At 37.3% G+C, this 13,374-nt stretch overlaps 1 protein-coding gene across 2 annotated transcripts in view; it reads left to right on the top strand.

Moving 5' to 3' along the window:
• The window catches only part of LOC149180784 (putative peroxisomal acyl-coenzyme A oxidase 1.2), a 473,981-nt gene extending 472,679 nt beyond the window's left edge, over positions 1–1,302 (top strand). For both annotated transcript variants that reach the window (XM_089416295.1, XM_089416296.1), the window contains 2 exons: positions 399–582; positions 912–1,302. In XM_089416295.1, the coding sequence (XP_089272421.1) occupies positions 399–582; positions 912–1,121 (394 nt within the window). In that variant the 3' untranslated portion in view covers positions 1,122–1,302. The remainder of the gene's footprint in view (positions 1–398; positions 583–911) is intronic.
• Positions 1,303–13,374: the final 12,072 nt, after the last annotated feature.

Raw genomic sequence — 13,374 nt, 5'->3', positions numbered from 1 at the left:
GACAAGATATTTGCGATACCAGATTACTGATCAACTTCTCTCCAATAAAAGTTTAGTTTGGATTCTTTGCTGTTGTTCTTTATTTTGTAAATGTGAAAGCAAGATGCTACTTCCTAGATTTTTCAATTGCACATTGTGAAAGAGGTTACCTCATATTTGTGTCATTTAAATTCTTTTAGAAAACTGCAATTAACCTTGATACCCAGAACATAAAAGTTATAAGATTACACATCCACAAAAGAGAGTAGGTAGTCTCAAAAGATTTTCAGAGACTGTTTCTATTATAAGCTTGAATTGGTTTCATCTTTTATATCTTTAACATCTCTTTTATCGTGTTATAACATAAATCAAATGTGAAAGGTATGTGGCTCAAACATCGATGTTGTCTTTATCTGCAGTTTCATTGATAAATTACATGGTGCAATTCCCGATTTGAATGTGAAGAAGCAGCTACAACTTCTCTGTAATACTTATGGGCTCTCATTAGTTTGGGAACATGTTGAGGAATTTCTGGTCACTGGATACATGACCAAGAGGCAGGCAAAACTGGCAAGGCATCAACTAAGAAGTCTTTTATCTCATGTGAGTTTACCATATTTCTGTTCAGTTTCAATATTCCTTCGTTTCTCTTTATCTTAAATATCTTTGTTTGTGGTAGAAGCTCATTATAGCTTATTTTAAGAAGACTGAACTTGTGTTCTTCTGACCTGATTCTTAAGTACGTGAGTTTCCTTTAACCCAAGAGCATGACAGCTGCTTATTAAATGTCGATGTTTTGAAATCCGTTGGTCTTCTGAGAAAAGTAGCATGTCTGCCTTTCGATGTGGTTTTCTGCCTCATAATTTTTCAGAGACCAAAAATATAATATCTAAGCACTGCCTGATGATTTTCTTTTTCAATGATGGACTCAGGTGCGTCCAAATGCTATTGCATTGGTTGATTCCTTTGATCATACAGATGATTATTTGGGTTCAGTGTTGGGTCGCTATGATGGTGACGTATATACATATCTTTACAGGGAAGCTTTGAAGGATCCTTTCAACAATTCTGCTGTGACCGAGGGATACAAAGAGTACATAGAGCCTATCATTAAACAACGACTACATTCATCAAAGCTGTAAATCCTGCTTGTATGAATTCATATCAACAATAATTTTACTTTTTTTGCAGGGTCATGGTCTAGAATGACATTTTATAACTTCTATGATGCTACAGTGCATGCATTTACATATTCCATGCATGTTATTTGATTGCACTGAACCAATTTGACTCATTCAAGGATTCGAAAAATTGACTACATCAGTTATACGGCTGCTATGTTTCTTGACAAACAAAGATAAGTCACTCTTGCATGACGTGTAGTTAGGTGAGAACATCATAAAATGAGAAATCAAATATTCATTTGATATTTATTCGTATGGAAATAAACCAAAAATATGATCAAGGTTCGATGCTCAGTGTTAAATTTGTCAAAGAGGTGAAATGAGACCAAACTGTATCTTTCTGATCAGAAATTAAATCCATCATCACAGGCAGAAATAAGCCAAAAATCACCATCCTTTTTAGGAAAATTAGAACTGATGTGGAAGAGAAGCAAGTGATACTCTTTAATAAAAACGATCTTATGCTATAACTGAAACCAAAACTTTCAGTTTGTACATCCCACATCAGAAATTTGTAATTTCTTCAATCTCCAACGGTGTCTACATACCTTTTATCTTTGAATTTCTGGAAGAGGAGATTTACGTAATCCTCATGAATAGGGTGAATTTGTTGAGATTCAGGAGAGATAGAATGCGGGGAGAGGATGATCACATGGAACCAACCAGCAAACCTTAATTCTAAATAAAGAGTAAATAAACCAACACTGGACCAAAATAATCTGGTGAAGTCCTAATCCTGCAATAAGAAAGAACGACACTAGGACAGACAAGAGATGCACAAGTTGCAAGCTTGAGCCCCATTAGTTCTAATCCAAAAAGTTAATCAATTAAACTCTTAATCCCCGTAGAAGAGTGAAAATAGAATATGGTTGAATAGTTATACTAGATATTTGGTATATCTATCCATTAAATACATTAACTAGATTGATAAATGTTGAAGCTTATAGTAACTTCGGAAGTTCTTCTGCGTAGGCTTGGTGTCTTAGCATGTGGAAGATCATTTATTACTTCTTTAGGTGCTTGCTTGGTGGATTGAGTGATTTATGTCTTCTTTCCTAAGTGTAACTTAGGAAAAGTACAATAATTAAAGTCAATTAATTATTGTGGACTATTAAGTCATTTTCTATGGATAAATAATTTAATTATTTAAGTGACTTAGAAATGATCTCCAAGATATTCTAGAAGGAAGATTAGGGTTAGGGATCTAGGCGAAGATTATAAAAAGAGGCCTAAGGAAGAGGTGGAGACACAAGAGAGGAGTCACAACAAGAGAAAGTGATTTTCTCTAGTGCAAGTGGCTCAGTAGATTGAAGTGCAAAGGAGGAAGATTACAAGAGGATTCGAGGGCGTATCTAGTGTTGAAGAATCTAGGGAAATTAGAATTAATGTGATTCTCTTAGCTTGATAACTATTTGTGAGGTGTTTTAACTTTTCTTCTTAGCATAGTCTTCACTTGTTATTATTTGAGTGTGTCTTCTTAGTTCATCAAATAGCTACCAAAACAAAGAGACAAGAACACACGATGTTGGCTTTCTACCAGGGCCAAAAACTCTCCCTCTTGGAGAGGAAAACCCACACAAAATTCTTCTTATAGAGATTCCAATTGACGAATACCAAGATCATGACCCTTGGCCTAATTAAGCCACTCCAAGACCAAGACACCAATCCTCTTCACTGCTGAGATCATCACCTTCATTGCTGCTTCACTGAGGTCATCTTTGAGATCATCATAGCTATGCCATCATCGAGATCATTACTGTGCATTCACTGAGTTTATCACTGTACATTTACTGAGATCATCATTGAGATCATCATTGCATATTTACTGAGATTATTACTATGCAATTACGAAGATCATCATTGCACCTACGAAGTCTATATACTGAAGCTGCACCGAGATCTTCTATTATGATTATGCCTTTGTAATTATATCTTCATCACGGTCATGAAATCACTGTGCCATGATTATGACTATGTCCAGAATATGAGACAAAGTGTGTTTCTGTGAGATCACCAAGATCCTTATCATCATACTTACGCCTTGACTGTGATTGTTCCTAAAGAGTATTCTGAGTGTGTATCCCTTCATCGTTAAATATACCGAGACCATGACTTCATCTTAGAAGTATGCTGAGACAAATATATTGTGATTATAGTTATGTCGGAAGTGTAATATAAAAAATGTGCCGAGACTATAGTGGGATCATCGTGATCCTCTCCATCATAAATGATTGTGCTGAGACTGCAACTGTGCCACTATAAATATCCACGAAATTTCAGAGACCTCGAAATAGTGTCCTCCTGTAATGCGAATTGCAGACTCCTGTACCCATCGAATTAATTTAGAAAGTTTGAGTTTTCCTTTTGTACTGTACCCACGAAAATCACATAGGAATCCGATTTCCATGTCTTTGTTTTTTGCAGACCCTCACTGGGTATATATAGTGGTTTCGTCTCTATAATAAGCCGACCTGTACAAATGAACTGTTGTGTTTTCATTCTAAGCTGACATGACTATTTTTTATCTTGTTTGGAGACCGACTTCATCAAGAGTGATCGTGCTTGTCTTTGGAGGGTTGTTCTAGACATTCGGTTGACCCAATACATTACACGTAGGCTCAAGAATAGCTCCTTATACATGACTCTGACTCTTTTTCTTTCCTAGACTTATGAAATGAGAAAGAAACTCATTCTTATAATTTACAAAAATAGTATTTCTTTTTCTTGACAAGTACAAAGATCAAAATTACATTTGTAAATACCGATCCTAGTTATACTTTCTTCAACACTCCCTCTTAACTAGGGAGGTATTTATAATGGTACTTGGTCATTCTCAATTTGAATAATTTCTCATAAGAAGAATTGGATTGGTAACCCATCTATATAGCATCATAGCAACCAACATTGTTTCCACAACAAGGCCTTGACTAATAGCTGTATCTCTCATTAGATCAGAGCACAATGTTGGCGAGACCAATGACTGTAGACACCTTTATCATTGTCTCTCAAGGTACATACCCACTCGGGTGTTCACTGAGTATTACCTTCTAGGACTATTCTTATCTTGGGTTCCCAACCCTCAAAGAATATCAGTCCTCTTGCCTACTCTTGTCTTGAATGCCCTACACATCCTGGTCTAGTGCATGACACATGAAATCGAAAAACACATCTATCACTCCCTTTTTAATCAAGGGTGACTTAATCCAGGCTCCCTCTTAATTAGGGATTCTCCTTTCATCAACAACTTCTTCTTCGTGGGTCCTTCAACGACTTGATCAACTTCTTTTCTTGATGTCATGAAATTCAGTTGAGCTTCTTCCTTGTAGGGCTTTGGCCATCGATCACTTTCATTCTTGGTTTGTCATGTCATTTCTTTCTTCATGGAAAGTGGCCTTCTTGGTACATATTTGGAACATTCTTAATCTGGCTACTTCTTTCTCATCATGCTTCTTTTCAGAGTATCCACTGCATGAATGCTAGTTGTACTTGCACTTATAATTCTTGTTTCAGTAGCCCTGCATGAACTCATCCAAATATTATTCAAGAAATCAAAACATGTCATTAAATCAAATCGTACCTTTCGAGATGGCTCTTCATCATGACATCTTTTCAGTAGGTATCAACATCCTGCATACTTGTTGACACATTTCCCAAAGATATCTATTGTCAAGGGTCTCCAATTTTCAGACTTTCATCAGAGTCTTCATATCTTTCAGGGAGATTTCCTAGTCAACTCTTCTTGGTCTTTGGATGTTGATTGCCTTCATCACAGTTGCATAGCTCACGATCTCTTTCTCAGGGGTTTCTAATCAGAGTTCTATAATCGTAGTCAACCACCTCATACTTTATATGAGGATATATTATGTTGATTTCATTTAGTGTGACTTATGCCTTTCTGCATGTTTTCAGAGGAGGAGATCCTTTTCTCTTGATCATGCTTCTTAAGATAGAAGTGATGATCTATATTACCTGCAACCATACGACATGACATTATACAGTTAAATACACACATACATACCTCATTTCACTTTTAGGTCATCTAGGTTTCTTCCAATAACTTTCTTGATTGAAGTGTCTTAAACCCCTTGATTCACTTCTATTATTATGTCACCATAACATTATCCATGAATTCCATGAGTTGGAGTTCTTGATGAAACACTTGCTTCCTCTCTAGATTAGTGAACCCTACGATGAGGATTCCATCAGAGAATTTTGAGGATCTTCTATATCCCCAACTGGTAGATGTTTCCTTTTTAACTTGATGTATGATGAGCCTTGTCCTAGATGACTCCTTCCTTTCCTTCAATGTCCACTGAGGTTCCCAAGAGCTATATCCTACATGTTTGTCTGCCATGGATTTTGTCCTTCATGATTCCCATGGTGATGTCACGAGCTCTTGTTTCTAATGCTTTCATGATGCCACGATGCATCTTAATATCATGGTCATCTCTTTAATGAAAGATCAAGAAGCTTATGATAATATCCTTTTGTGTGGGAAGCCATCTTAATTGTAGTGGAGATCTTGTTGCTTTCTCTTTCCTTGGCCCTTTTCTTCAGCTTCCTTCATCTTTCCGACGATATGAGCCTCTTTCTTGAATCTTATACTATTCTGTCTTTTCCTTTCTGCACATAATTGTGTCTTTCAACATTTTTGCTTTCTGTCATAGATACCACAAGTTGTCGAATGAGGTAACCTTCTTTATTCATGGATATTTGTTACCTTGATGATTATCTTCTTATCATCTTTCCTAGATCTCTCAATTGAGAACTCATGAAGATATTCTTTCTTTCTTTGATACCTTCATTTTGTGTAGATCAGGTCTAAGTGATGTGACCTTCTATATTGCATTTTTTAGAGAATGTACCCTCTATTATTTCATATATCTCTTTGATGTCTTCTTTCTTGGTACATGGGGATGAGAGAACCTTAAGAGTTCCTTCCCTTGAATTCAAAGAAGACCTTTTCCCTTGATATGTTCACTGACTTCTTTTATCTATGAGGATTATGACTATACTCCTCATTTCATGCAAGGACCTTTGATGACCCATTCAATCCATAGATCTCCTTGTAGTCATTTAACCAAACTTTATTATTAAAATGAAAGAGAATTACTTGACAAGTGAAGATGAACTCTTCTACCTGATCACTTTGATGTTGGTTGGAGAAGATGTATTGGAGTTTCCTCCTAGTTGATCTTCTCTTCGATGGAAAACCTTTCTTCAATGGAAAAGGTTGCTCCCTTTTGATGAGGATGATCTGTTGCTTCCCTTGGATGATCTTCTTCTAGGGCAAGGAAATGATCCTTGCTTTTATAACCTTGAAGGTGATGACAATGCTTTTTCTTCTTCAATATGCTTTGCCTTCTTTAGTAGTGTAGATCAGGATTGTTGCTAGGGTTTCAACCTATTTCAAGATGAGGTGATCTTTGATTTTGAGATCCTTTGAGTTACCTTGCTTTGTAAACACCTTGATGAGGGTCTTGGTGGCCTTTTGATGATGGTTGTGGAGACACAAGTTCTTGTTGTTGTAGACTGCTTGTTGTAGACTTGATCCTTCAATCTTGACAAAACCCTTCAACTTGCTTTGATGCCCTTGAAGACTGATCCTTGTATGTCTCTTTGCCCTTCCTTTGACTTATGAACCTTAGCTCTAATTCCATGTTAAAGAATCTAGGGAAATTAGAATTAATGTGATTCTTCTTAACTTGATTACTATTTGTGAGGTGTTTTAACTTTTCTTCTTAGCATAGTCTTCACTTGTTATTATTAGAGTGTGTCTTCTTAGTTCATCAAATAGCTACCAAACAAGGAGACAAGAACCCAGAATGTCTGCTTTCTGCCAGGGCCAAAACCTCTCCCTCTTGGAGAGGAAAACCCACACAAAATTCTTCTTATAGAGATTCCAATTGACGAATACCAAGATCATGACCCATGACCTAATTAAGCCACTCCAAGACCAAGACACCAATCCTCTTCATTGCTGAGATCATCACCGTCACTGCTGCTTCACCAAGGTCATCTTTGAGATCATCATAGATACTCCATAATCTAGATCATTAATGTGCATTCACTTAGTTTATCATTGTACATTTACTAAGATCATCATTGCATATTTACTGAGATTATTACTGTGCAATTATGAAGTTCATCATTGCACCTACGAAGTCTGTACACTAAAGTTGCATCAAAATCTTGTATTATGATTATGCCTTTGTAACTATATCTTCATGACGGTCATGAAATTACTGTGCCATGATTATGACTACGTCCAGAATATGAGACAAAGTGTATTTCTGATAGATCACCAAGATCCTTATCATCATACTTACACCTTGACTGTGACTGTTCCTAAAGAGTATTCTGAGTGTGTATCCCTTCATCGTTAAATATACTGAGACCATGACTTCATCTTAGAAGTATGCCGAGACAGAGATACTATGATTATAGTTATGTCAAGAGTGTAACATAACAAATGTGTCGAGACTGTAGTGGGATCATCGTGATCCTCTCCATCATAAATGACTGTGTTGGGACTGCAACTATGCCACTATAAATATCCACGAAATTTCAGAGACCTTGAAATAGTGTCCTCTTGTAATGCGAATTGCAGACTCCTGTACCCATCGAATTAATTTAGAAAGTCTAAGTTTTCCTTCTATACTGTACCCACGAAAATCACAGAGGAATCTGATTTCCATGTCTCTATTTTGCGCAGACCCTCACTGGGTATATATAGTGGTTTCGTCTCTATAATAAGCCGACCTGTACAAATGAAATGTTGTGTCTTCATTCTGAGCCAACATGACTGTATTTTATCTTGTTTGGAGGTCGACTTCATCAAGAGTGATCGTGCTTGTCTTTGGAGGGTTGTTCTAGACATTCGGTTGACCCATATACATTACACATAGGCTCAAGAAGAGCTCCTTATACATGACTTTGACTCTTTGACTTTCCTAGACTTATGAAATGAGCAAGAAACTCATTCTTATAATTTACAAAAATAATATTTCTTTTTCTTGACAAGTACAAAGATCAAAATTACGTTTGTAAATACCGAACCTAGTTACACTTTCTTCACATCTAGGAGGCCAAATTGCTGGATATTGCAGGGTTGAGTTGCCGAAGAGAGAGGGACGTCGATTTGATCAGAGAATCCAATTTTCTAGTGCCGAATTTCCTGAGGTGTAATCGCAACTCGAAGGGAAGGCATAGGGTCAATTTGCTAGGAAATTAATGGGCCAAATTTCCCCAAGTTGAGTTCCCTCAAAGGTTGATTTCTAGGAGGTTGAATTCCTTGGACCAAGTTCATCCAGTGGGGCCAAATTACAGGTTCGAGTAAATGTATTTTTCCTTGTAATTAATTCTCTGTTGGTTGAAAACCCTAATTTTCCAAATTAATGAATGACGGTGAATTGTTGTGGATATTTATCTGTTGCAATGTGATTGATCTCTCCTAATTTTTTGTTTTCTACTGCATATATTTCTATGGGTTAAAATACCAATGTTTTTAATTTTTAGTACTTCAAAATTTATTTGGCTAATTAAATAAATTGTTGGGAATGAATAATTGTTGTGAGAAAATAAATCTAGGATGACATTAGGATATTTAACATGGTAAGAGAGAGATATGAGATCAATAGCATTTGCAACGACTTTCTTCTTTTTATGGCAATATAATTATGTTTTAATTTTGCATATGGGGTTTTGTGGCAAAGGTTGATTGTGTAGATGGCATCCCTGAGTAGTCTGCGATATGAAGACAGGTTGGATGGGGCCACTAACTACAATCCATGGAAGGAGAAGATTGCCATGATTCTAAAAATAAATGGTCTGTGGGATTTTGTGAACACAGACATTCAGGTTCCTTCAGATCTAGACCTAGCGGTCGAGCATGATCTCACGGATAAGAAAGCAAGTTGTATAGTTGTAACTTTTGGATGGCATGAGGAATCATATGATTCCTCACATATTAGGGAAGGACACAACACGTCAAATGTAGGTAGTCCTAACCAGTCTTTATCAGAGCACAAACAAAAATAGGAAGATGGTGTTGCGAAAGAAATTAAACAACATCAGGATGAATAGACCAGAGATCATAACATCTTACCTTACAAGGATCTGATAGCCTCATGATGAGTTTTCAGCTGGTGGCGAAACTGTGAATGATTCAGAGCTAGTGAAGGTTGCTCCAAAGGGTTGCATTAAGCATTGGACCACCTTTGTGGATGAGATCCTTGCTAGGCAACATCTTCTTGATTGGAGCTCGTTGTGGGATGACTTCATCTAGAAGGAGATTTGGGAGAACTAATTGACTGGAGGGCAACAAAGGAGTAGTGAGGAGAAGGATGAACTTGCTCTTGCTATACAAGCAAAAAGGGGCAAAGGTAAGGCCATGCAAAACCAGAGTGGAGGTGGATCTTCACAGAGTAAAAAGGAAAAGGACATGAGCAAAGTCAAGTAATTTTCATGTCACGAGTTCAAGCATGTTGCTAGCTAGTGTCCAAACAGGAAGAAGGCCAAGGGAAAGACAACCACGACAACCATTGCTCAAATGGATGAGATGGCTAAAACATTCGAGAAGAACTTTGCCTTGGTGTCACGCCTTTCTGGAATTGTCACAAGATGTGTTTGGTTTGTGGAGAGTTGACCATCTCGTCACATGATGGGATCTCGATACATTTTCACCAACATGACTAGGGAGCCTAGTGTTGAAATTTGAGGGCAATATAGAATTTCTTATCATGGTAATTACTTGTGATTATTTATGCTTATGTTTTACATTTAGTTCTTTGCTTCATTCATTAGATCATCAAGCAATTATAGAAATGCAATGCAATAGACAAGATACACCAGAGATTAGGATCCAAGCCAGGGAAAAACCCACAAGGGGAAAACCCATCAATCGTTTCCTTATAGAGTCTTTGTCAACAAGAGAAATCCAAGTCAGACTAGCCGGAGATCCAAGTGCCAAGCCAACCCTCCAAACTCTATCATGTTTTATCCTCAATATGGTCAACTAATATGTCACAAGCCTGCCCTTTAGATGCCTTGTTCCACATAGATATTTGTCCTTCTTGTAGCTCACATTTCACATATCTTATATTCCTTATATAGCTCGCATCATAATCACTACAATCCTTCTTTAGCTCACATATCATCATAGAGATAGTCTCAGTAACTCGCATAACTTCAAAAAATTCTAGCCTCAGGAACTCACATCTTTTCTAGGTCATATGTCACAAAAAAAGTCACATATTTTTCAGATCCTTTGCCACAAAAAACTCGCGCATAAGCCTTTTAACTTGCCACAAAACATCCACGAATTGATTGCCTAAACAAAGGAGAACCTATTCCAATATATAGCTGTTTGTCCATGCAAAGGGTCATGTCCTTTGGGTAGGCCGACTTGATTTCTTGGACGGCCGACTTGGCTACTTGGAGAGGCAAATGATATTTACAAAATTTCAATTTTTCTTCTTTCCATAGGGCCATGAAGAACATACCCTTGAGTTTTTCTTTTGACTAAAATAAGGCATCAAGAACATGCTTAATAATAAAAAATAATAATAATATTTTTTCTTCTTTTGTTTATATAAGTATAATGACAATTATGAAGACCGAACAGAGTACAATTCCAACACAGGGATATACATGTAGAACTTGGTGATAATGCCAAGTATGTAGTAGAAAGCATTATCAACATTGAGTTTCAGATGGACTCAAGTGGTATCATCGAGGTGAATGAAGTGTTGTTTTTTCTGGGTTTGGAAAAAAATCTCCTTTTAGTTTCGGCCATAGAAGACAAAGGATTAGAAGTCAACTTCACGAGAGGTGGAGAGGTTGTTGGGTTGAAAAGAATTGATCCCAGTAAAAAGCGTGTAATTGGGAAAAGGGATAAGAATCTCTGTATGTTGAGAGTATAACTAGTGAAGGATTTTATACATAAGAATGATAACCAATGTGAGATTTGGCACAAGAGGCTAGGACACCTACATTATAGGGCTCTTCCTATGTTACAAAGAATGGTTACAGGTTCCTGAAGATTAGGGTAGAGTAAGGAGTGTGCAAATGTGTGTGCTTGGCAAGCAACCCAAGGTTGTGTTTCCTCACAACGAGACTAGGTCTAGGGGAGTGCTTGATTTGGTGCACTTAGATATTTGTGGTCCTATGTATATGGAGTCGATGACAGGGTCTTTGTACCTTTCAATAGTCATAGATGATATTTCTAGGAAGACTTGGATCTACTTCTTGAAGACCATGGGAGAAGTCTTCGATTAGTTTCAAACGTTCAAAGCTCTTGTGGAGGACTAGACCAGGATGAACGTTAGAGTTCTGAGATCAAATAATGGGGGCAAGTATACCTCCAACAAGTTCCAGGATTTTTGCAAGGTTGCAGGGACAAAAAAGGATCTCATGGTACCTTACAACCCTTAATAGAATGGTATTTACAAGAGGAAGAGCATGACAATAATGGAGGAAGCGACGGAAATGATTTATGACCAGGAATTTTCTATGTTTTTGTGGGCAAAGGCATACAACACAACTGTTTATGTGCATAATAGGAGTTATCACAAGATATTAGAGGATGTGGCGCTTGAGGAGATGTTTATACGGGTGAAACCAGATGTGAGCCATTTGCACATCCTCAATAGTTCATTGTATGCCCATTTTTTCATAGAGAAGAGGACTAAGCTGGAGCCCTTGTTAGAAAGGGGCATATTTGTGGGCTATTGTGAGGTCTCAAAGGCCTACTAAGTCTACATTCTAGGACAGAGGAAAGTGTTAGTTAGTTGGGATGTCAGATTTGATGAGGGAAGGACCTTTAGGAGGTCTTATGAGAAAGAGCCAATAGAGGTAGAGGACCGGGAGCGAGAGGCCCCTAAGGATGACCAGGGACACATCCTATAGATTTGGAGGAGGAGGTCAAGATGGATTGAACAAATCTTAAGAGATGTTGAGGAGCATGTGGAGGCTCCCAGCAACACTTTCAGGCAGATTAGACCACTAGCGAGATTTTCCAGTTATTTGGCCTTGTTGGGCAACATCATTGAGTCCAAGATTTCCACTTTTGAGGAGGTTGTAATTGAGCAGGTTTGGAGGGATGCCATGGTGGAGGAGTATAACTCCATTATGAGGATTGATGTATGGGACATAGTGTCAAGAATGGAGGGAAAATCTGTGGTCACTTCTCAATGGATCTACATGATCAAACATGCAGCGGATGGTAGTGTTGAGAAGTACAAAGCGAGGCTCATGGCGAGAGGGTTCTCCCAACAGGCGGGAATGGATTACGAGGAGACATTCACACTTGTTGCCAAATATTCCTCCATTAGAGAAGTTATGTCAATTGCTTCAGAGATGGGGTGGAGGATACATTAGATGGATGTGAAGACTACATTCCTTAATGGGGTTGTTGCACTCAAATTGTCAAAGTTTCAGGGAAGCGGAGGTACAAAATTTTTCAACACAATCGGATCACATATCAGCAGTCCATGTGTCATGGTTATCCCATTCTGCAAGTTATGTAATGTAAATGATCCTAGTATAACTTTGAGTCTATGTAACAACCTAGGTAGGCCCATAATTTTGATGACGGATTTCATCCTAGGAGGTTTTTTAACCTCGTCGATTACCTGTGTTTCTAGATATGGCCAATCATAAGAGTATTTTCCCTCCAGCTTAAACCCCAAAGCTAAGGTGAAATTTATTGTCGAATTATTAGGTGAGTACTAGTGTTTTTAGTCAAATCTGATGTAAAAGTGATTTGGGAATAATTTAATCTAGTTGGCTTATTTATTTTATTACAAATCACTTGGTTTGCTAGATCATATTGTGTCGCATATGGGTTATGTGTCTTGAGAGTCTAAGCCAAATGTGTCTTATCTCTTTGAGTCTTGTAAATGTAAAATATTATGTATTAGAGAGTTGGAAAAATAATTAAATCCCTTCGTGTAAATTAATTATTTTTTCTGGAAAAAAATAAAAATAAAATAAAAAAATAAATATTAAATCCTAAGCCAAAAAATTAATTAATTAGAGTCAAATTTAATTTGTCTTAGGAAAATAAATTCTCCAAATGAAAAAATTCGTGGGTCTGAAAAGAGTCAATTTTTAGAGGTCCTCCACCAAGGGAATATTGTATATTTCAAGAAAATTTGGACCCTTGGACCTTGGTGGTGAAGTCAAAATCAATTTTTTGAGGAAATTAGCT

The sequence above is a fragment of the Pinus tabuliformis genome, chromosome 3_2, assembly GCF_031772625.1.
Source record: "Pinus tabuliformis cultivar Carrire ecotype Pingquan chromosome 3_2, CPIR1, whole genome shotgun sequence".
Classification (NCBI taxonomy): Eukaryota; Viridiplantae; Streptophyta; class Pinopsida; order Pinales; family Pinaceae; genus Pinus; species Pinus tabuliformis.
This window is presented reverse-complemented; position numbering and strand designations above follow the sequence as displayed.